Source organism: Centropristis striata, chromosome 10, assembly GCF_030273125.1.
Source record: "Centropristis striata isolate RG_2023a ecotype Rhode Island chromosome 10, C.striata_1.0, whole genome shotgun sequence".
In the NCBI taxonomy this organism is placed as follows: Eukaryota; Metazoa; Chordata; class Actinopteri; order Perciformes; family Serranidae; genus Centropristis; species Centropristis striata.
The window spans coordinates 35,822,418-35,845,324 of record NC_081526.1 but is presented as its reverse complement, the minus strand read 5'-3'; the positions used below and the strand labels follow the sequence as shown (position 1 = coordinate 35,845,324).

At 37.8% G+C, this 22,907-nt stretch overlaps 6 protein-coding genes across 6 annotated transcripts; 3 read left to right on the top strand and 3 right to left on the bottom strand.

Moving 5' to 3' along the window:
- Window positions 1-796: 796 nt before the first annotated feature.
- On the top strand, window positions 797-2,272 carry LOC131979405 (trace amine-associated receptor 13c-like). The gene is made up of 2 exons (XM_059343374.1): window positions 797-960; window positions 1,301-2,272. The coding sequence occupies exons 1-2, from the start codon at window positions 797-799 to the stop codon at window positions 2,118-2,120; spliced, it is 984 nt and encodes a 327-aa protein (XP_059199357.1). The 3' UTR covers window positions 2,121-2,272.
- Window positions 2,273-4,632: 2,360 nt separating this feature from the next.
- Window positions 4,633-6,060, bottom strand: LOC131978658 (trace amine-associated receptor 13c-like). The gene is made up of 2 exons (XM_059342369.1): window positions 5,900-6,060; window positions 4,633-5,455 (listed from the first exon to the last, which is right to left on the bottom strand). The coding sequence occupies exons 1-2, from the start codon at window positions 6,058-6,060 to the stop codon at window positions 4,633-4,635; spliced, it is 984 nt and encodes a 327-aa protein (XP_059198352.1).
- Window positions 6,061-8,558: 2,498 nt separating this feature from the next.
- On the top strand, window positions 8,559-9,945 carry LOC131979452 (trace amine-associated receptor 13c-like). Its single transcript, XM_059343438.1, has 2 exons — window positions 8,559-8,731; window positions 9,129-9,945. Exons 1-2 carry the CDS (start codon window positions 8,559-8,561, stop codon window positions 9,943-9,945), a joined length of 990 nt encoding a protein of 329 aa, XP_059199421.1.
- Window positions 9,946-12,186: 2,241 nt separating this feature from the next.
- Window positions 12,187-13,883, bottom strand: LOC131978657 (trace amine-associated receptor 13c-like). The gene is made up of 2 exons (XM_059342367.1): window positions 13,723-13,883; window positions 12,187-13,278 (listed from the first exon to the last, which is right to left on the bottom strand). Exons 1-2 carry the CDS (start codon window positions 13,881-13,883, stop codon window positions 12,456-12,458), a joined length of 984 nt encoding a protein of 327 aa, XP_059198350.1. The 3' UTR covers window positions 12,187-12,455.
- A 2,543-nt stretch (window positions 13,884-16,426) lies between these two features.
- LOC131979362 (trace amine-associated receptor 13c-like) lies at window positions 16,427-17,816 on the top strand. Its single transcript, XM_059343319.1, has 2 exons — window positions 16,427-16,599; window positions 16,997-17,816. The coding sequence occupies exons 1-2, from the start codon at window positions 16,427-16,429 to the stop codon at window positions 17,814-17,816; spliced, it is 993 nt and encodes a 330-aa protein (XP_059199302.1).
- Window positions 17,817-20,453: 2,637 nt separating this feature from the next.
- LOC131978656 (trace amine-associated receptor 13c-like) lies at window positions 20,454-21,401 on the bottom strand. The gene has a single exon (XM_059342366.1). The coding sequence runs from the start codon at window positions 21,399-21,401 to the stop codon at window positions 20,454-20,456; it is 948 nt and encodes a 315-aa protein (XP_059198349.1).
- Between the last annotated feature and the right edge of the window lie 1,506 nt (window positions 21,402-22,907).

The following is a 22,907-nucleotide window of genomic DNA, read 5'->3' as shown; positions in this document are numbered from 1 at the left end:
CCTTTCAAGCGTGAATTTTTAGCCGGTATTTTTAACGGTTCCCCGGTTGCTACGCAGAAAAGTACATATTTCGCCAATCAGCGTCATCAAATTTAATGGTTTAGGGACTCTGAAAATATCGCCCCCAAGATTAGAACACAGTGCACCACTGCACGTTACCACGGCACACTGCTGTTTACAGACAGGCTGAATGACGTGGTTGTCACATAGTGGTTGAAGATCGCTAGCTCAACTAGATGGATTAATGTGAGGAATACATTGCAAAACTTTTCAATTTAATCAGAGTCAGAGGTGCTACATGTGATGATAACTGGATTATGGACTATTTGAGAGACAGCGGGACCTCCGACTGGGACGCAGGCGGTGCGGCTAACGTTAGCCAAGACATTGAGGGAGAGAGTGAGTTGGAGGAAGATGAGGAGGAAGATATTGCACTGATGGATGAGCCGATGGTAGCATACAATGTCTCTGACAGTAGTTATCTAAACGAGGACAATGTTAAAGAGACTGTCGCTCGGGAGTACAAATGGAGCCGCAAACTTCGCAACGGCGGCGCCTGCTAACTGCTGTTTCCACCGGAGCTTCTTTTTCTTGTTTGATGTTGAATTTTTGTAGTTCTAACAAACAAACAGAGGTGAGGTTAAATCCCAAATGTTCAACTTGCAATAACAGTATTTCATCACATTCTCTGCTCTAATTGTCGCTATGGGATGATAGGGAGGAGCGAGATAAATCGGATTCATTACAGAAAACTTTGGTCAGGCAGCTTTCAGAGCTCAACAGCCTCTCTCTGGTGATGGAGACTCTCCAGGGAGCTGAACTCTGTTTTCCACAGCTCCTCAACACCTCCTGCAGGAAGCCAGTGGAGCAGACCATATTCCTTTACATCTTCATGTCTTGCATCTCTCTGCTCACTGTGGCTCTCAACCTGCTGGTCATCATCTCCATCTCACACTTCAGGCATAAAGATACACTATAATTTCCCTTTTGTAGCAACATATGTTATTGTTACAGTTGCATAGTAGAAGACCTTGTTCTACTATGACTAATAACTTGACTATCAGTGAACATATTAATGATATGAATGCTCCCTGACCTTCTCCTTCTCTACTACAGACACATATACAGTAGAATACAAAACTGATAGATTTACTGTGTCTATTTTCATGTCCAGACCTTTTTGAAAGAACATCCTAGCTATTTGAATATATTTATCCATGCTCTACATGGCATTGTAATTTGTTTATTTGACTTTTCATACAGATGTCATTGTTTTAGTGATGATATTCTTCTCCTCCAGGCAGCTCCAAACCTCTACCAACCTGGTCCTCCTCTCTCTGGCTGTCTCTGACCTCCTTGTCGGTCTCCTGCTCATGCCGCTCCAAATCCTTCTTCTTGGGGGCTGCTGGGTTTTGGGGAGCTTGATGTGTGGACTGTTTTATTATGCCTCTTTTATCCTCACATCTGCCTCGGTGGGGAACATGGTGCTCATATCAGCTGACCGATATGTGGCCATCTGTGACCCTTTGTGTTACCCCACCAAAGTCACTCAGAGAAGAGTTAAAGTGTGTGTCTGCCTGTGTTGGGCCTGTTCTGTGTTATATAATGGTGTGATACTGATGGACTTCTTGAAACATCCAGACAGATATAATTCCTGCTACGGAGAGTGTATAGTTGTTATTAACTTCGTAACAGGAGCTGTTGATGTCATGTTGACCTTTGTTGGCCCCATTGCTGTCATCATAGTTCTGTATATGAGAGTATTTGTGGTGGCTGTGTCTCAGGCTCGTGCCATGAGGTCTCATATTACAGCGGTCACACTGCAGGGCTCAGTGAGTGGAACTGCCAAGAAGTCTGAGAGAAAAGCAGCCAGGACTCTCGGTGTTGTCGTGGTTGTGTTTCTAATGTGTTACTGTCCTTATTTTTACCCGTCTCTTGCAGGCCAGGACATGTCCACCAGTGTGGCCTCTTCACATTTTTGGGTCTGGCTCCTTTTTTTTAACTCCTGTATAAATCCAGTGGTGTATGCTTTTTTCTACCCCTGGTTTAGGAGATCTATTATAATCATTGTTACACTTCAGATACTGCAGTCATACTCCTGTGATGCCAACATACTGTAGTGTGACAAAAATGAAGGATAATGATTGAAATTTCAAAATGAAAATAGAACTTTGCTAGCTAAAGAGCCCACTCCTCATCATGCCATCTATTAATATTGTCTTCACACTGACTGTGCAAAGTTTCACCTCCTGGGTTAGAATTGACCTGCTTTCTTTTTTATTGTCTATATATAAATATAAAGTATACATTATTACCCAACTCTATATTACATCTTGTTAACCAACTTAATTCCATCACATTGACACAAGTTTTACGCATTGTGACATTTTCTGGCTACTTTATTGTAACTCCTGTATAAATCCAGTGGTGTATGCTTTCTTCAACCCCTGGTTTAGGAGATCTATTAGAATCGTTGGTACACTTCAGATTCTGCACCCGGATTCCTGTGATGCCAACATGCTGTATAGATGTCTGAGAGAGCAAAATTACAGAAAAGTAAATTGTGAAAGAAACACAAATGTTTGATATAAAAACATTAGAATTAGTGCCAATGTTTGGGATAATAAGTGGCATGATCTCTTTTTCTCTTCTCTCTCTTTGTATTAATGTACGCCACACACATAACACAAAGAGACTAAAGACTTTAAATGGCATGATCTCTTTATTGGATATTGGATTTCATTCAACATCCATAAATATGAAAACAAAATATCTATTTGGCATACTCTGTGCTGCTTCCAGAGAGGCCATTACAAGGAAATGGCTTAAGGCCGCACACTCCCAAGTGTAGATTTCCCAGAAACGCCTTTCTTTTCTTTAAGTCTTTTTCCATATTTATGCGAGTTTAGTATATACAGTGCTTTACAAATATATTATAAAAAATAGAAAACATCTATATTTCAGAAATCTGTCAAAAGCTTGTTTAAAACTAAAATTTAATTGTTATTCATTTGGCAAATAACAAAGTAAATTCACCTTTTTATAACCAAATCTGAGCCGGCTCACTGGGCTTCTCTGAGAAGTCAGAAATTAATCAAGCAGAACATTAAACAACTTAAACAAATTTTCTGTAAATAACTATAATTTGACATCTTAATGAAGAAATAATAATGTCCTTTACTATTTTGACATTTTACTTGTAAAACAGTAAATTTGAAAATTCACGGATAACAATAATAATTATATTTTAGCATTAAAAATATCATTTGGGTTAAAGCTTCTACATACTGCTGTATAAACCATTACAGATCATAAAAAAATATTTTAGTAATTACTCATGCTGTTATTTTAGGATAGCTGTGGCACAAACCACAGGTCTAATAAATTTGGTAAGCACTGTTTGTATGGGTGTGATTACATGTCTATTATTGTCCTGTTTGCTTTTTTTTCTATTTAAAAACAAAACTGTAAAACTGTATAAAAATGAATTTGACCTGAGGACAACAGAAAGGTTAAGAACAAAACGATTTTCAGTGTTTGTTATGCAAGGCATTTTTGTTTACCCTTTCTGTTCTTATCATTTGGAAATATTGATTCTTTGGGTCACTGAATTCAACAACCTTATGTTGTGCACTGGGGCAACTATAGTACTAATATTAGTACCCCAAATATCTCAGGGCTTCCTATGCAACACATTTCACGTTTCAAAAGTGTGTTTAGGAGGCAGTAAAAATTATTAATACTTATCATAAATAATTATTAGGTATTATAGTTGATTGACATGACTTGATTTACTCAAAGTCACCTCTAGATGGGGCACCACTTTGGAATTCTGATTAATAATTAAGTTAATAATTGTAAGCAAGTAATGGATGAAGAAATTTGTTATTATTTTCATAGAAGAGGATGGCATCTCAGTCATACATGTACAACATTAAATGGACAGCAGGTGTATTTTTTGTAGAGACTTTTTGAAAATGCTGCTGCTTTTTAAAAAAAAAAATCAGTTCAAATGCACAAATCAAAACAAAACAAACAAAATCCAATCTTAAATGTGATCCCAACACTTACATTAACTGTCCAGGAAATTCCTGTTTTCTCAAATATCCTCATATTTAAACATTTATAAATTCAGAATATGTGAACTGGTCTACATAAAAATGTGTTTTCTCTTGATGTTATTGAAGTTTTCTGCCTTGTTATTAAATGTGACTAACACGTTTTCCATTGTTGAGTGACTCATTTGCTTTAAAACTCCACCATCTTCAATCCTGTCACAAACAAAGAGATACTGATACTGTTTCGTACTGTTTTTATTACTTGTTTCCAAATTATCAAGTACAGAACAAATATAGAGAAAAAATGTGACACACTACAATCACAGGAAAACATAGAACTTTTTATATAATTCATGTAGTAAATGATGATATATGTGGTGGAAAGTATTGATGACTCAATTTATATAACAGTTTCCATTACAGTGTTTAATATTATTTGTACTCTACATAGTCATGAAACAATTTTTTTTTTTACATTGAATTCTATGAACATACTGCCATTTATTTTTGTTAATATTACTTGGTTGTCCTGATTTTAGGTTGTATAAAGAATGGTCACTCCATCACATCTCTCTCACTCCAGCATGTTGGTCTCGGAGGAGCGGGGCTGCAGTATTTGGAGTGTAACAATGATTTTAATAGATTTTTTAAACCAGGGGTAGAAGAAGACATAGATCACAGGGTTTATACACGAGTTTAAATACAACATCCAAATCTGAACGGCAGCAGATGCTGACCCTACCAAGTTGTCCTCAGCTGCAACACTGAAACAATAATACGGTAAGGAACACAGAAGGAACACAACTACAACAACACCAAGAGTCCTGGCTGCTTTCAGCTCAGATTTCTTCACAGTTATTGTCTTTGAGTCCTGCAGTTTGACAGCTGCAATATGAGACCTCATGGCTCGAGCCTGAGACACAGCCACCACAAACACTCTCATATACAGAACTATTATGACAAGAATGGGGCCGAAAAAGGAAAGAACAAGGTCAACAGCCCCTTCAACATAATTAATAACAATTGCACAGTCTCCATAACAGGAGTTATACCTGCCTGGTTGTTTCAGTAAATCTCTCAGCAACCAGCTGTTGTGCAAACCAGAAATGATCCAACACAGACAAATGCACTGCTGGACTCTTTGCGGAGTGACTTTGGTGGAGTAAAACATGGGGTCACAAATAGCTACGTAGCGGTCAACTGATATGAGCACCATGTTTCCTACCGAGACACTGACAGTGAGGGCGCCTAAAAAGTAGTTCACAGCGCACATGAGGTCACCCAGGATCCAGCAGCCGTCATAAAGGATGATTTCAACTGGCATCTGCGGGAAACCCACCAGGAAGTCTGAGACAGCCAGAGAGAGGAGGAGGAGGTTGGTGGGGGTGTTGAGCTGCCTGGAGAGGAAGACCAGCAATATATTTATATTAAGTAATAGTGTCAATTATCATTCACAGAAAACCAGACGCCAATATTAAAATACAGAAGGAGATTGGTGGGGGTGGGGAGCTGCCTGGAAAAGGGAAAGGTAAACACTGAATATGTTTTTTTTGTAGTTTTTGTAGACAGCAGTGTTATTAACAGCTCTGATACACGGAGGATGAACTGTCCTGTAGGAACAAGTGTAAATACAACACAGTACTGCAGATGTAAAATCATTTGCAAACAACCAGTATGCACAATATAAAAAGAAGAAAATATAACTCATGTGCATTATTTATGTCCTGCAGGAGAGGGTTAGTGGATGTGCAGCAACCTGACATGTGAAAAAATCATTGCAACACATGTCAAAACCACATTAGACAAAGCAAATAATTTCATGCAGAGGAGTTAATATGTGCCTGAAGTGTGAGATGGAGACGATGACCAGCAGATTGAGGAACACAGTGAGCAGAGAGATGCATGACAGCAGAGTGTAAATGAGCGAGGCCTCCAGGTGAGGGTGACTCAGCTTCCTGCAGGAGGTGTTGATTTGTGGAAAGCAGAGTTCAGCTTCTTCCATTGACACAGAGGTTTGATCAGAACGCTACCGGAGCTCAGCAGCTTCTGATTTCTCCTCTGATATACAGCTAATTTATCTCTTTTCTCACTCCACCACCTATTAAGCATGTCATATTCTTTGGGCTACCACCTTGTAATTAGCTCCACTATCAAAACATTGCTCCCAGACAACCGAGTGACCCCCCGCCCCCCTCCTCATGACCACAGTCATAACTTCTTGAACTATTTCTTCTTTTGATCTGCCAGTCTTTTAAACTCACCTAAAAAAGAAAAATGTGATCTGACAAACAAACTATTAGTTCATGTGTGACTCGGATAACCCTTTGGGTGACAGGTTACATTCACTGCTAATTAGTGGCTAGTAAGCTGTCATTAATTAGGGTTAGGGTCTTAAGCGACTTTTTCCAGAAATAACTTTATTTATGGCATCTCTAGCTAGGATTAACATTACGCTCTGACTGAGGGGTAAATTCACAAAGAATGGATTGCGGTCGCTGATAGTACCATGACGTGCGCAACACTTGCAACCACTATCTGCCACTGTCAGCTGAAACACGTGGAAGAAACTGCAAGGAACAAACTTATTTGTTCACAGTGCTGGAAGTACGCTGTGGCCCAGACTCAATCTCAATCTCTTGCCTATGCTGAAATACACGGGAGTAACGGCAAAATACAGCTACATGTTGAGCTGAACTTTTAAAACGTATACAGAGTAGGTTTAACTTAGATAGTTATCAACAGCAAATGGTTAATTTAGCAGATTGAATGGTTTAGAGGTGGAGGTTACCAATCCACAAATCACTCGAATTGCTTTTACTAAATTTAAGACTTAAGACTTATAGCAAGTCTAGAATTGGAATCAAAGTTTTGGTGTGGACCAAAAATGAATATGCTGATACTAATATCGCAGAATAATGAACGATTACCAATTGTAGTATGTCTCACATGGGGCACCAACATATATAGGGATATCAGGTACAGATATGGCGTGCCTCGCACGGGGCACCACAATATGTAGGGAACAAAGGGGTTGCAAATCAATGTATGGATAAATATATTGAACATGTGATTATGCCTCATCAAATAAATAAATGGATACCTCTCAAAGGGGCACCACAAATATAAGAAAAGGAGAAACATGATGCACAATATAATGTTAGGGTTTCGAAAGTGGGTTAAGATAACTATCTGAATTATTTTCAATTATTGTACATAATTATTAATGATAAAAAAATATGGTATGACCTGATTTCCTCAACTCACCTGGGGCACCACAATTGTTAGTATTATTTATAGATACAAATGAACATTTGTGACAAACCTGTGGCCCTTACATTATTAATAATTATCATAAGTAATGATTAATTATAATAAATGATATCACTTTATTTATTCTAAGTCACTTCGATATGGGGCACCACTCTGTAAAACAGAGAAAAGAGCCTAAAATCCTCATTCAGTCTCATAAGGTTACTAAATTATCAAGTTGGAACTTAATAATTATGTTCAAATTCCCATATTAATAGTTAGTAATGATTGATGAATTAGGGTTAGGGCTAGGGAATCCTTTTTAGGGAATCCTTTTCACAGAAGAGGTTGGCATCACTCAGTCATTCATATACAACATTAAATGGACAGCATGTTTATTCCAAAAAGTATTTATTCTTTTTAAATAAAGCAAAGTAAAGCAAAACACGACACACAATGTCAAATCTAACATATTACTTACAGTGTGGGGTTGTGAGAGAGGGAGAGTATCTGTATATGTGTGTGTGTGTGTGTGTGTGTGCGCGTGCACGCACTTGTATGTGGCAAGATTGCTGCCTGAGTTAGGTTATAGATCATAAAACCAAAACAAGATAGTGGAGAGAGGGATTGTCTTTGCCTCTCCTTGGAGAACAAAAGACCATGTGCCAACTTTGAATTCTTCGTCAAAGCTGTATGTCTGTGTAAAAGTGTGATTTAATGTGCCAGATCAAATTGCATTTGTTGGGAGAGTATAATTGCATGCACAAACTTGTGTTTGTGTGAAGCAATGATGAACATTCAACTTCAAGTGGTGTGGCTACACAAATATCACAATAATCTCTGTCTCCAGGATCCACCAAAACAAACATGTCAAAAGTACACAAAGTAAAAATGACCGACAGAACAGAAAATCTTGTGCAATACTTCCAAACAATGGCACCAGTAACAAGACAGAGTGGGAATCTTATATTTCTAAACAGACAAAGTCCTAAGCAAAGAAGCACAAACTAATGTCAGGGGAAAGCTGAAGGGCAAATTTGTTTGCCTTGTTTGTTCTTGAATTCTTATATTTCTAACAAACAAACAGAGGTGAGGTTCATTCATGTTCAACTTGTAATAACAGTTTTATATCACATACTCGGCTCTCTCTGATTGTCGTCATTGGCCATTGGGGAGGAGCAAGATGAATCGGCTTCATGACAGAGAACTCTTGTCAGAAAGCTTTCAGACCTCAGCAGCCTCTTTCTGATGATGGAGACTCTGCAGGGAGCTGAACTCTGCTTTCCACAGCTCCTCAACACCTCCTGCAGGAAGCCAGTGCAGCATCGTGCTGAGACCATATTCCTTTACATCTTCATGTCTTGCATTTCTCTGCTCACTGTGGCTCTCAACCTGCTTGTCATCATCTCCATCTCACACTTCAGGCATAAAGATACACTTTATTTTATTTCCTTTACTAGAAATAGATTTAATGTTTATGTGGCATTTGATGAATATAACACTTTGAGATGGGAACATCAAAACAGTTTATATGTTTTCCATAGTAAAATACCTTGTTCTACTATAACTAATTACTTGAATATCAGTGAACATATTGATGATATGAATGCTCCCTGACCTTCTCCTTCTCTACTACAGACACATATACAGTAGAATACAAAACTGATAGATTTACTGTGTCTATTTTCATGTCCAGACCTTTGGAAAGAACATCCTAGCTATTTGAATATATTTATACATGCTCTACATGGTATTGTAATTTGTTTATTTGACTTTTCATACAGATGTCATTGTTTTAGTGATGATATTCTTCTTCTCCAGGCAGCTCCACACCTCTACCAACCTCATCCTCCTCTCTCTGGCTGTCTCTGACCTCCTTGTCGGCCTCCTGCTCATGCCGTTCCAAATCCTTCTTCTTGGGGGCTGCTGGGTTTTGGGGAGCTTGATGTGTGGACTGTTTTATTATGCCTCTTTTATCCTCACATCTGCCTCGGTGGGGAACATGGTGCTCATATCAGCTGACCGATATGTGGCCATCTGTGACCCTTTGTGTTACCCCACCAAAGTCACTCAGAGAAGAGTTAAAGTGTGTGTCTGCCTGTGTTGGGCCTGTTCTGTGTTATATAATGGTGTGATACTGATGGACTTCTTGAAACATCCAGACAGATATAATTCCTGCTACGGAGAGTGTATAGTTGTTATTAACTTCGTAACAGGAGCTGTTGATGTCATGTTGACCTTTGTTGGCCCCATTGCTGTCATCATAGTTCTGTATATGAGAGTATTTGTGGCGGCTGTGTCTCAGGCTCGTGCCATGAGGTCTCATATTACAGCGGTCACACGACAGGGCTCAGTGAGTGGAACTGCCAAGAAGTCTGAGAGAAAAGCAGCCAGGACTCTCGGTGTTGTCGTGGTTGTGTTTCTAATGTGTTTCTGTCCTTATTTTTACCCGTCTCTTGCAGGCCAGGACATGTCCACCACTGCAGCGTTTTCAGTTTTTGGGGTCTGGCTTTATTGTAACTCCTGTATAAATCCAGTGGTGTATGCTTTTTTCTACCCCTGGTTTAGGAGATCTATTAGAATCATTGTTACACTTCAGATACTGCAGTCATACTCCTGTGATGCCAACATACTGTAGTGTGACAAAAATTAAGGATAATGATTGAAATTTCAAAATGAAAATAGAACTTTGCTAGCTAAAGAGCCCACTCCTCATCATGCCATCTATTAATATTGTCTTCACACTGACTGTGCAAAGTTTCACCTCCTGGGTTAAAATTGACCTGCTTTCTTTTTTTTATTGTGTACATATAAATATAAAGTAAACATTATTACCCAACTCTGTATTACATCTTGTTAACCAACTGAATTCCATCACATTGACAAGTTTTACGCATTGTGGCATTTTCTGGCTACTTTATTGTAACTCCTGTATAAATCCAGTAGTGTATGCTTTCTTCAACCGCTGGTTTAGGAGATCTATTAGAATCGTTGGTACACTTCAGATTCTGCACCCGGATTCCTGTGATGCCAACATGCTGTATAGATGTCTGAGAGAGCAAAATTACAGAAAAGTAAATTGTGAAAGAAACACAAATGTTTGATATAAAAACATTAGAATTAGTGCCAATGTTTGGGATAATAAGTGGCATGATCTCTTTTTCTCTTCTCTCTCTTTGTATTAATGTACGCCACACACATAACACAAAGAGACTAAAGACTTTAAATGGCATGATCTCGTTATTGGATATTGGATTTCATTCAACATCCATAAATATGAAAACAAAATATCTATTTGGCATACTCTGTGCTGCTTCCAGAGAGGCTATTACAAGGAAATGGCTTAAGGCCGCACACTCCCAAGTGTAGATTTCCCAGAAACGCCTTTCTTTTCTTTAAGTCTTTTTCCATATTTATGCGGGTTTAGTATATACAGTGCTTTACAAATATATTATAAAAAATAGAAAACATCTATATTTCAGAAATCTGTCAAAAGCTTGTTTAAAACAAAAATTTAATTGTTATTCATTTGGCAAATAACAAAGTAAATTCACCTTTTTATAACCAAATCTGAGCCGGCTCACTGGGCTTCTCTGAGAAGTCAGAAATTAATCAAGCAGAACATTAAACAACTTAACCAATTTTTCTGTAAATAACTATAATTTGACATCTTAATGAAGAAATAATAATGTCCTTTACTATTTTGACATTTTACTTGTAAAACAGTAAATTTGAAAATTCACGGATAACAATAATAATTATATTTTAGCATTAAAAATATCATTTGGGTTAGAGCTTCTACATACTGCTGTATAAACCATTACAGATCATAAAAAATATTTTAGTAATTACTCATGCTGTTATTTTAGGATAGCTGTGGCACAAACCACAGGTCTAATAAATTTGGTAAGCACTGTTTGTATGGGTGTGATTACATGTCTATTATTGTCCTGTTTGCTTTTTTTTCTATTTAAAAACAAAACTGTAAAACTGTATAAAAATGAATTTGACCTGAGGACAACAGAAAGGTTAAGAACAAAACGATTTTCAGTGTTTGTTATGCAAGGCATTTTTGTTTACCCTTTCTGTTCTTATCATTTGGAAATATTGATTCTTTGGGTCACTGAATTCAACAACCTCTTGTGCACTGGGGCAACTATAGTATTAATATTAGTACCCCAAATATCTCAGGGCTTCCTATGCAACACATTTCACGTTTCAAAAGTGTGTTTAGGAGGCAATAAGAATTATTAATAATTATCATAAATAATTATTAGGTATTATAGTTGATTGACATGACTTGATTTACTCAAAGTCACCTCTAGATGGGGAACCACTTTGGAATTCTGATTAATAATTAAGTTAATAATTGTAAGCAAGTAATGGATGAAGAAATTTGTTATTATTTTCATAGAAGAGGTTGGCATCTCAGTCATACATGTACAACATTAAATGGACAGCAGGTGTATTTTTTGTAGAGACTTTTTGAAAATGCTGCTGCTTTTTAAAAAAAAAATCAGTTCAAATGCACAAATCAAATCAAAACAAAACAAACAAAATCCAATCTTAAATGTGATCCCAACACTTACATTAACTGTCCAGGAAATTCCTGTTTTCTCAAATATCCTCATATTTAAACATTTATAAATTCAGAATATGTGAACTGGTCTACATAAAAATGTGTTTTCTCTTGATGTTATTGAAGTTTTCTGCCTTGTTATTAAATGTGACTAACACATTTTCCATTGTTGAGTGACTCATTTGCTTAAAACTCCACCATCTTCAATCCTGTCACAAACAAAGAGATACTGATACTGTTTCGTACTGTTTTAATTACTTGTTTCCAAATTATCAAGTACAGAACAAATATAGAGAAAAAATGTGACACACTACAATCACAGGAAAACATAGAACTTTTTATATAATTCATGTAGTAAATGATGATATATGTGGTGGAAAGTATTGATGACTCAATTTATATAACAGTTTCCATTACAGTGTTTAATATTATTTGTACTCTACATAGTCATGAAACAATTTTTTTTTTACATTGAATTCTATGAACATACTGCCATTTATTTTTGTTAATATAACTTGGTTGTCCTGATTTTAGGTTGTATAAAGAATGGTCACTCCATCACATCTCTCTCACTCCAGCATGTTGGTCTCGGAGGAGCGGGGCTGCAGGATTTGGAGTGTAACAATGATTTTAATAGATTTTTTAAACCAGGGGTAGAAGAAGACATAGATCACAGGGTTTATACACGAGTTTAAATACAACATCCAAATCTGAACGGCAGCAGACGCTGACCCTACCAAGTTGTCCTCAGCTGCAACACTGAAACAATAATACGGTAAGGAACACAGAAGGAACACAACTACAACAACACCAAGAGTCCTGGCTGCTTTCAGCTCAGATTTCTTCACAGTTATTGTCTTTGAGTCCTGCAGTTTGACAGCTGCAATATGAGACCTCATGGCTCGAGCCTGAGACACAGCCACCACAAACACTCTCATATACAGAACTATTATGACAAGAATGGGGCCGAAAAAGGAAAGAACAAGGTCAACAGCCCCTTCAACATAATTAATAACAATTGCACAGTCTCCATAACAGGAGTTATACCTGCCTGGTTGTTTCAGTAAATCTCTCAGCAACCAGCTGTTGTGCAAACCAGAAATGATCCAACACAGACAAATGCACCGCTGGACTCTTTGCGGAGTGACTTTGGTGGAGTAAAACATGGGGTCACAAATAGCTATGTAGCGGTCAACTGATATGAGCACCATGTTTCCTACCGAGACACTGACAATGAGGGCGCCTAAAAAGGAGGTCACAGCACACATGAGGTCACCCAGGATCCAGCAGCCATCATAAAGGATGATTTCAACTGGCATCTGCAGGAAACCCACCAGGAAGTCTGAGACAGCCAGAGAGAGGAGGAGGAGCTTGGTGGGGGTGTTGAGCTGCCTGGAGAGGAAGACCAGCAATATATTTATATTAAGTAATAGTGTCAATTATCATTCACAGAAAACCAGACGCCAATATTAAAATACAGAAGGAGATTGGTGGGGGTGGGGAGCTGCCTGGAAAAGGGAAAGGTAAACACTGAATATGTTTTTTTTGTAGTTTTTGTAGACAGCAGTGTTATTAACAGCTCTGATACACGGAGGATGAACTGTCCTGTAGGAACAAGTGTAAATACAACACAGTACTGCAGATGTAAAATCATTTGCAAACAACCAGTATGCACAATATAAAAAGAAGAAAATATAACTCATGTGCATTATTTATGTCCTGCAGGAGAGGGTTAGTGGATGTGAAGCAACCTGACATGTGAAAAAATCATTGCAACACATGTCAAAACCACATTAGACAAAGCAAATCATTTCATGCAGAGGAGTTAATATGTGCCTGAAGTGTGAGATGGAGACGATGACCAGCAGATTGAGGAACACAGTGAGCAGAGAGATGCATGACAGCAGAGTGTAAATGAGCGAGGCCTCTAGGTGAGGGTGACTCAGCTTCCTGCAGGAGGTGTTGATTTGTGGAAAGCAGAGTTCAGCTTCTTCCATTGACACAGAGGTTTGATCAGAACGCTACCGGAGCTCAGCAGCTTCTGATTTCTCCTCTGATATACAGCTAATTTATCTCTTTTCTCACTCCACCACCTATTAAGCATGTCATACTCTTTGGGCTACCACCTTGTAATTAGCTCCACTATCAAAACATTGCTCCCAGACAACCGAGTGACCCCCCGCCCCCCTCCTCATGACCACAGTCATAACTTCTTGAACTATTTCTTCTTTTGATCTGCCAGTCTTTTAAACTCACCTAAAAAAGAAAAATGTGATCTGACAAACAAACTATTAGTTCATGTGTGACTCCGATAACCCTTTGGGTGACAGGTTACATTCACTGCTAATTAGTGGCTAGTAAGCTGTCATTATTTAGGGTTAGGGTCTTAAGTGACTTTTTCCAGAAATAACTTGCGTCACCAAACAATTGTACTTACATTTATGGCATCTCTAGCTAGGATTAACATTACGCTCTGACTGAGGGGTAAATTCACAAAGAATGGATTGCGGTCGCTGATAGTACCATGACGTGCGCAACACTTGCAACCACTATCTGCCACTGTCAGCTGAAACACGTGGAAGAAACTGCAAGGAACAAACTTATTTGTTCACAGTGCTGGAAGTACGCTGTGGCCCAGACTCAATCTCAATCTCTTGCCTATGCTGAAATACACGGCAGTAACGGCAAAATACAGCTACATGTTGAGCTGAACTTTTAAAACGTATACAGAGTAGGTTTAACTTAGATAGTTATCAACAGCAAATGGTTAACTTAGCAGATTGAATGGTTTAGAGGTGGAGGTTACCAATCCACAAATCACTCGAATTGCTTTTACTAAATTTAAGACTTAAGACTTATAGCAAGTCTAGAATTGGAATCAAAGTTTTGGTGTGGACCAAAAATGAATAGGCTGATACTAATATCGCAGAATAATGAACGATTACCAATTTTAATATGTCTCACATGGGGCACCAACATATATAGGGATATCAGGTACAGATATGGCGTGCCTCGCACGGGGCACCACAATATGTAGGGAGCAAAGGGGTTGCAAATCAATGTATGGATAAATATATTGAACGTGTGATTATGCCTCATCAAATAAATAAATGGATACCTCTCAAAGGGGCACCACAAATATAAGAAACGGAGAAACATGATGCACAATATAATGTTAGGGTTTCGAAAGTGGGTTAAGATAACTATCTGAATTATTTTCAATTATTGTACATAATTATTAATGATAAAAAATATGGTATGACCTGATTTACTCAACTCACCTGGGGCACCACAATTGTTAGTGTTATTTATAGATACAAATGAACATTTGTGACAAACCTGTGGCCCTTACATTATTAATAATTATCATAAGTAATGATTAATTACAATAAATGATATCACTTTATTTATTCTAAGTCACTTCGATATGGGGCACCACTCTGTAAAACAGAGAAAAGAGCCTAAAATCCTCATTCAGTCTCATAAAGTTACTAAATTATCAAGTTGGAACTTAATAATTATGTTCAAATTCCCATATTAATAGTTAGTAATGATTGATGAATTAGGGTTAGGGCTAGGGAATCCTTTTTAGGGAATCCTTTTCACAGAAGAGGTTGGCATCACTCAGTCATTCATATACAACATTAAATGGACAGCATGTTTATTCCAAAAAGTATTTATTCTTTTTAAATAAAGCAAAGTAAAGCAAAACACGACACACAATGTCAAATCTAACATATTACTTACAGTGTGGGGTTGTGAGAGAGGGAGAGTATCTGTATATGTGTGTGTGTGTGTGTGTGTGTGTGTGTGTGTGCGCGCGCACGCACTTGTATGTGGCAAGATTGCTGCCTGAGTTAGGTTATAGATCATAAAACCAAAACAAGATAGTGGAGAGAGGGATTGTCTTTGCCTCTCCTTGGAGAACAAAAGACCATGTGCCAACTTTGAATTCTTTGTCAAAGCTGTATGTCTGTGTAAAAGTGGGATTTAATGTGCCAGATCAAATTGCATTTGTTGGGAGAGTATAATTGCATGCACAAACTTGTGTTTGTGTGAAGCAATGATGAACATTCAACTTCAAGTGGTGTGGCTACACAAATATCACAATAATCTATGTCTCCAGGATCCACCAAAACAAACATGTCAAAAGTACACAAAGTAAAAATGACCGACAGAACAGAAAATCTTGTGCAATACTTCCAAACAATGGCACCAGTAACAAGACAGAGTAGGAATCTTATATTTCTGAACAGACAAAGTCCTAAGCAAAGAAGCACAAACTAATGTTCCACCAGCAGGTCAGGGGAAAGCTGAAGGGCAAATTTGTTTGCCTTGTTTGTTGTTGAATTCTTATATTTCTAACAAACAAACAGAGGTGAGGTTCATTCATGTTCAACTTGTAATAACAGTTTTATATCACATACTCGGCTCTCTCTGATTGTCGTCATTGGCCATTGGGGAAGAGCAAGATGAATCGGCTTCATGACAGAGAACTCTTGTCAGAAAGCTTTCAGACCTCCGCAGCCTCTTTCTGATGATGGAGACTCTGCAGGGAGCTGAACTCTGCTTTCCACAGCTCCTCAACACCTCCTGCAGGAAGCCAGTGCAGCATCGTGCTGAGACCATATTCCTTTACATCCTCATGTCCTGCATTTCTCTGCTCACTGTGGCTCTCAACCTGCTTGTCATCATCTCCATCTCACACTTCAGGCATAAAGATACACTTTATTTTATTTCCTTTACTAGAAATAGATTTAATGTTTATGTGGCATTTGATGAATATAACACTTTGAGATGGGAACATCAAAACAGTTTATATGTTTTGCATAGTAAAATACCTTGTTCTACTATAACTAATAACTTGAATATCAGTGAACATATTGATGATATGAATGCTCCCTGACCTTCTCCTTCCCTACTACAGACACATATACAGTAGAATACAAAACTGATAGATTTACTGTGTCTATTTTCATGTCCAGACCTTTGGAAAGAACATCCTAGCTATTTGAATATATTTATACATGCTCTACATGGCATTGTAATTTGTTTATTTGACTTTTCATACAGATGTCATTGTTTTAGTGATGATATTCTTCTTCTCCAGGCAGCTCCACACCTCTACCAACCTCATCCTCCTCTCTCTGGCTGTCTCTGACCTCCTTGTCGGCCTCCTGCTCATGCCGTTCCAAATCCTTCTTCTTGGGGGCTGCTGGGTTTTGGGGAGCTTGATATGTGGACTGTTTTATTATGCCTCTTTTATCCTCACATCTGCCTCAGTGGGGAACATGGTGCTCATATCAGCTGACCGATATGTGGCCATCTGTGACCCTTTGTGTTACCCCACCAAAGTCACTCAGAGAAGAGTTAAAGTGTGTGTCTGCCTGTGTTGGGCCTGTTCTGTGTTATATAATGGTGTGATACTGATGGACTTCTTGAAACATCCAGACAGATATAATTCCTGCTACGGAGAGTGTGTAGTTGTTATTAACTTCGTAACAGGAGCTGTTGATGTCATGTTGACCTTTGTTGGCCCCATTGCTGTCATCATAGTTCTGTATATGAGAGTATTTGTGGTGGCTGTGTCTCAGGCTCGTGCCATGAGGTCTCATATTACAGCGGTCACACTGCAGGGCTCAGTGAGTGGAACTGCCAAGAAGTCTGAGAGAAAAGCAGCCAGGACTCTCGGTGTTGTCGTGGTTGTGTTTCTAATGTGTTTCTGTCCTTATTTTTACCCGTCTCTTGCAGGCCAGGACATGTCCACCAGTGCGGCGTTTTCAGTTTTTGGGGTCTGGCTACTTTATTGTAACTCCTGTATAAATCCAGTGGTGTATGCTTTTTTCTACCCCTGGTTTAGGAGATCTATTAGAATCATTGTTACACTTCAGATACTGCAGTCAGACTCCTGTGATGCCAACATACTGTAGTGTGACAAAAATGAAGGATAATGATTGAAATTTCAAAATGAAAATACAACTTTGTTAGCTAAAGAGCCCACTCCTCATCATGCCATCTATTAATATTGTCTTCACACTGATTGTGCAAAGTGGGGTTAAAGGGTTAAAATTGACCTGCCTTCTTTTTTTATTGTGTATATATAAATATAAAGTAAACATTATTACCCAACTCTATATTACATCTTGTTAACCAACTTAATTCCATCACATTGACACAAGTTTTAGGCATTGTGGCATTTTCTGGCTACTTTATTGTAACTCCTGTATAAATCCAGTGGTGTATGCTTTCTTCAACCCCTGGTTCAGGAGATCTATTAGAATCGTTGGTACACTTCAGATTCTGCACCCGGACTCCTGTGATGCCAACATGCTGTAAAAAAACATTTGAAACTGTTAAATTTGCTGCATAAACTGCAGCCCGGGAAGCCGATCATCACCATTTGTTCTGGGGTGAAATCAACACAGAATTAGTGACAATGTTTGGGATAATAAGTGGCATGATCTCTTTTTCTCTTCTCTCTCTTTGTATTAATGTACGCCACACACATAACACAAAGAGACTAAAGACTTTAAATGGCATGATCTCTTTATTGGATTTCATTCAACATCCATAAATATGAAAACAAAATATCTATTTGGCATACTCTGTGCTGCTTCCAGAGAGGCCATTACAAGGAAATGGCTTAGGGCCGCACACTCCCAAGTGTAGATTTCCCAGAAACGCCTTTCTTTTCTTTAAGTCTTTTTCCATATTTATGCGAGTTTAGTATATACAGTGCTTTACAAATATATTATAAAAAAGAGAAAACATCAATATTTCAGAAATCTGTCAAAAGCTTGTTTAAAACTAAAATGTAATTGTTATTCATTTGGCAAATGAAGTAAATACACCTTTTTATAACCAAATCTGAGCCGGCTCACTGGGCTTCTCTGAGAAGTCAGAAATTAATCAAGCAGAACATTAAACAACTTAAACAATTTTTCTGTAAATAACTATAATTTGACATCTTAATGAAGAAAAAATAATGTCCTTTACTATTTTGACATTTTACTTGTAAAACAGTAAATTTGAAAATTCACGGATAACAATAATAATTATATTTTAGCATTAAAAATATCATTTGGGTTAGAGCTTCTACATACTGCTGTATTAACCATTACAGATCATAAAAAAATATTTTAGTAATTACTCATGCTGTTATTTTAGGATAGCTCTGGCACAAACCACAGGTCTAATAAATTTGGTAAGCACTGTTTGTATGGGTGTGATTACATGTCTATTATTGTCCTGTTTGCTTTTTTTTCTATTTTAAAAACAAAACTGTAAAACTGTATAAAAATGAATTTGACCTGAGGACAACAGAAAGGTTAAGAACAAAACGATTTTCAGTGTTTGTTATGCAAGGCATTTTTGTTTACCCTTTCTGTTCTTATCATTTGGAAATATTGATTCTTTGGGTCACTGAATTCAACAACCTTATGTTGTGCACTGGGGCAACTATAGTACTAATATTAGTACCCCAAATATCTCAGGGCTTCCTATGCAACACATTTCACGTTTCAAAAGTGTGTTTAGGAGGCAATAAGAATTATTAATACTTATCATAAATAATTATTAGGTATTATAGTTGATTGACATGACTTGATTTACTCAAAGTCACCTCTAGATGGGGCACCACTTTGGAATTCTGATTAATAATTAAGTCAATAATTGTAAGCAAACTACCATATAAATATTAAGTAATGGATGAAGAAATTTGTTATTATTTTCATAGAAGAGGTTGGCATCTCAGTCATACATGTACAACATTAAATGGACAGCAGGTGTATTTTTTGAAGAGACTTTTTGAAGATGCTGCTGCTTTTTTTAAAAATCAGTTCAAATGCACAAATCAAAACAAAACAAACAAAATCCAATCTTAAATGTGATCCCAACACTTACATTAACTGGCCAGGAAATTCCTGTTTTCTCAAATATCCTGATATTTAAACATTTATAAATTCAGAATATGTGAACTGATCTACATAAAAATGTCTTTTCTCTTTATGTTATTGAAGTTTTCTGCCTTGTTATTAAATTTGACTAACACATTTTCCATTGTTGAGTGACTCATTTGCTTTAAAACTCCACCATCTTCAATCCTGTCACAAACAAAGAGATACTGATACTGTTTCGTACTGTTTTAATTACTTGTTTCCAAGTACAGAACAAATATAGAGAAAAAATGTGACACACTACAATCACAGGAAAACATAGAACTTTTTATATAATTCATGTAGTAAATGAGGATATATGTGGAGAAAAGTATTGATGACTCAATTTATATAACAGTTTCCATTACAGTATTTAATATTATTTGTAATCTTCACAGTCATGAAACAAATTTTTTTACATGATTGATTTTAGGTTGCATAAAGAATGGAAACTTTGTTTCATGATTGTGAAGAGCACAAACAATATTAAACACTCTAATGGAAACTTTCATATGAATTAAATGTTTTAACTTTGTATTCTATAAACATAGTGCCATTATTTATTTTTGTTAATATAACTTGGTTGTCCTGACTTTAGATTGTATAAAGAATGGACACTCCATCACATCTCTCTCACTCCAGCATGTTGGTCTCTGAGGAGCGGGGCTGCAGGATTTGGAGTGTAACAATGATTTTAATAGATTTTTTAAACCAGGGGTAGAAGAAGACATAGATCACAGGGTTTATACACGAGTTTAAATACAACATCCAAATCTGAACGGCAGCAGACGCTGACCCTACCAAGTTGTCCTCAGCTGCAACACTGAAACAATAATACGGTAAGGAACACAGAAGGAACACAACTACAACAACACCAAGAGTCCTGGCTGCTTTCAGCTCAGATTTCTTCACAGTTATTGTCTTTGAGTCCTGCAGTTTGACAGCTGCAATATGAGACCTCATGGCTCGAGCCTGAGACACAGCCACCACAAACACTCTCATATACAGAACTATTATGACAAGAATGGGGCCGAAAAAGGAAAGAACAAGGTCAACAGCCCCTTCAACATAATTAATAACAAATGCACAGTCTCCATAACACGAGTTATACCTGCCTGGTTGTTTCAGCAAATCTCTCAGCAACCAGCTGTAGTGCAAAGCAGAAATGATCCAACACAGACAAATGCACTGCTGGACTCTTTGCGGAGTGACTTTGGTGGAGTAAAACATGGGGTCACAAATAGCTACGTAGCGGTCAACTGATATGAGCACCATGTTTCCTACCGAGACACTGACAGTGAGGGCGCCTAAAAAGTAGTTCACAGCACACATGAGGTCACCCAGGATCCAGCAGCCGTCATAAAGGATGATTTCAACTGGCATCTGCAGGAAACCCACCAGGAAGTCTATGTATATGTGCCTGAAGTGTGAGATGGAGACGATGACCAGCAGATTGAGGAACACAGTGAGCAGAGAGATGCATGACAGCAGAGTGTAAATGAGCGAGGCCTCTAGGTGAGGGTGACTCAGCTTCCTGCAGGAGGTGTTGATTTGTGGAAAGCAGAGTTCAACTTCTTCCATCGACACAGAGGTTTGATCAGAACGCTACCGGAGCTCAGCAGCTTCTGATTTCTCCTCTGATATACAGCTTATTTATCTCTTTTCTCACTCCACCACCTATTAAGCATGTCATACTCTTTGGGCTGCCACCTTGTAATTAGCTCCACTATCAAAACATTGCTCCCAGACAACCGAGTGACCCCCCGCCCCCCTCCTCATGACCACAGTCATAACTTCTTGAACTATTTCTTCTTTTGATCTGCCAGTCTTTTAAACTCACCTAAAAAAGAAAAATGTGATCTGACAAACAAACTATTAGTTCATGTGTGACTCCGATAACCCTTTGGGTGACAGGTTACATTCACTGCTAATTAGTGGCTAGTAAGCTGTCATTAATTAGGGTTAGGGTCTTAAGCGACTTTTTCCAGAAATAACTTGCGTCACCAAACAATCGTACTTACATTTATGGCATCTCTAGCTAGGATTAACATTACGCTCTGACTGAGGGGTAAATTCACAAAGAATGGATTGCGGTCGCTGATAGTACCATGACGTGCGCAACACTTGCAACCACTATCTGCGACTGTCAGCTGAAACACGTGGAAGAAACTGCAAGGAACAAACTTATTTGTTCACAGTGCTGGAAGTACGCTGTGGCCCAGACTCAATCTCAATCTCTTGCCTATGCTGAAATACACGGCAGTAACGGCAAAATACAGCTACATGTTGAGCTGAACTTTTAAAACGTATACAGAGTAGGTTTAAGTAGGTTTAAGATAGTTATCAACAGCAAATGGTTAACTTAGCAGATTGAATGGTTTAGAGGTGGAGGTTACCAATCCACAAATCACTCGAATTGCTTTTACTAAATTTAAGACTTAAGACTTATAGCAAGTCTAGAATTGGAATCAAAGTTTTGGTGTGGACCAAAAATGAATATGCTGATACTAATATCGCAGAATTATGAACGATTACCAATTGTAGTATGTCTCACATGGGGCACCAACATATATAGGGATATCAGGTACAGATATGGCGTGCCTCGCACGGGGCACCACAATATGTAGGGAACAAAGGGGTTGCAAATCAATGTATGGATAAATATATTGAACATGTGATTATGCCTCATCAAATAAATAAATGGATACCTCCCAAAGGGGCACCACAAATATAAGAAAAGGAGAAACATGATGCACAATATAATGTTAGGGTTTCGAAAGTGGGTTAAGATAACTATCTGAATTATTTTCAATTATTGTACATAATTATTAATGATAAAAAAAATATGGTATGACCTGATTTACTCAACTCACCTGGGGCACCACAATTGTTAGTATTATTTATAGATACAAATGAACATTTGTGACAAACCTGTGGCCCTTACATTATTAATAATTATCATAAGTAATGATTAATTATAATAAATGATATCACTTTATTTATTCTAAGTCACTTCGATATGGGGCACCACTCTGTAAAACAGAGAAAAGAGCCTAAAATCCTCATTCAGTCTCATAAAGTTACTAA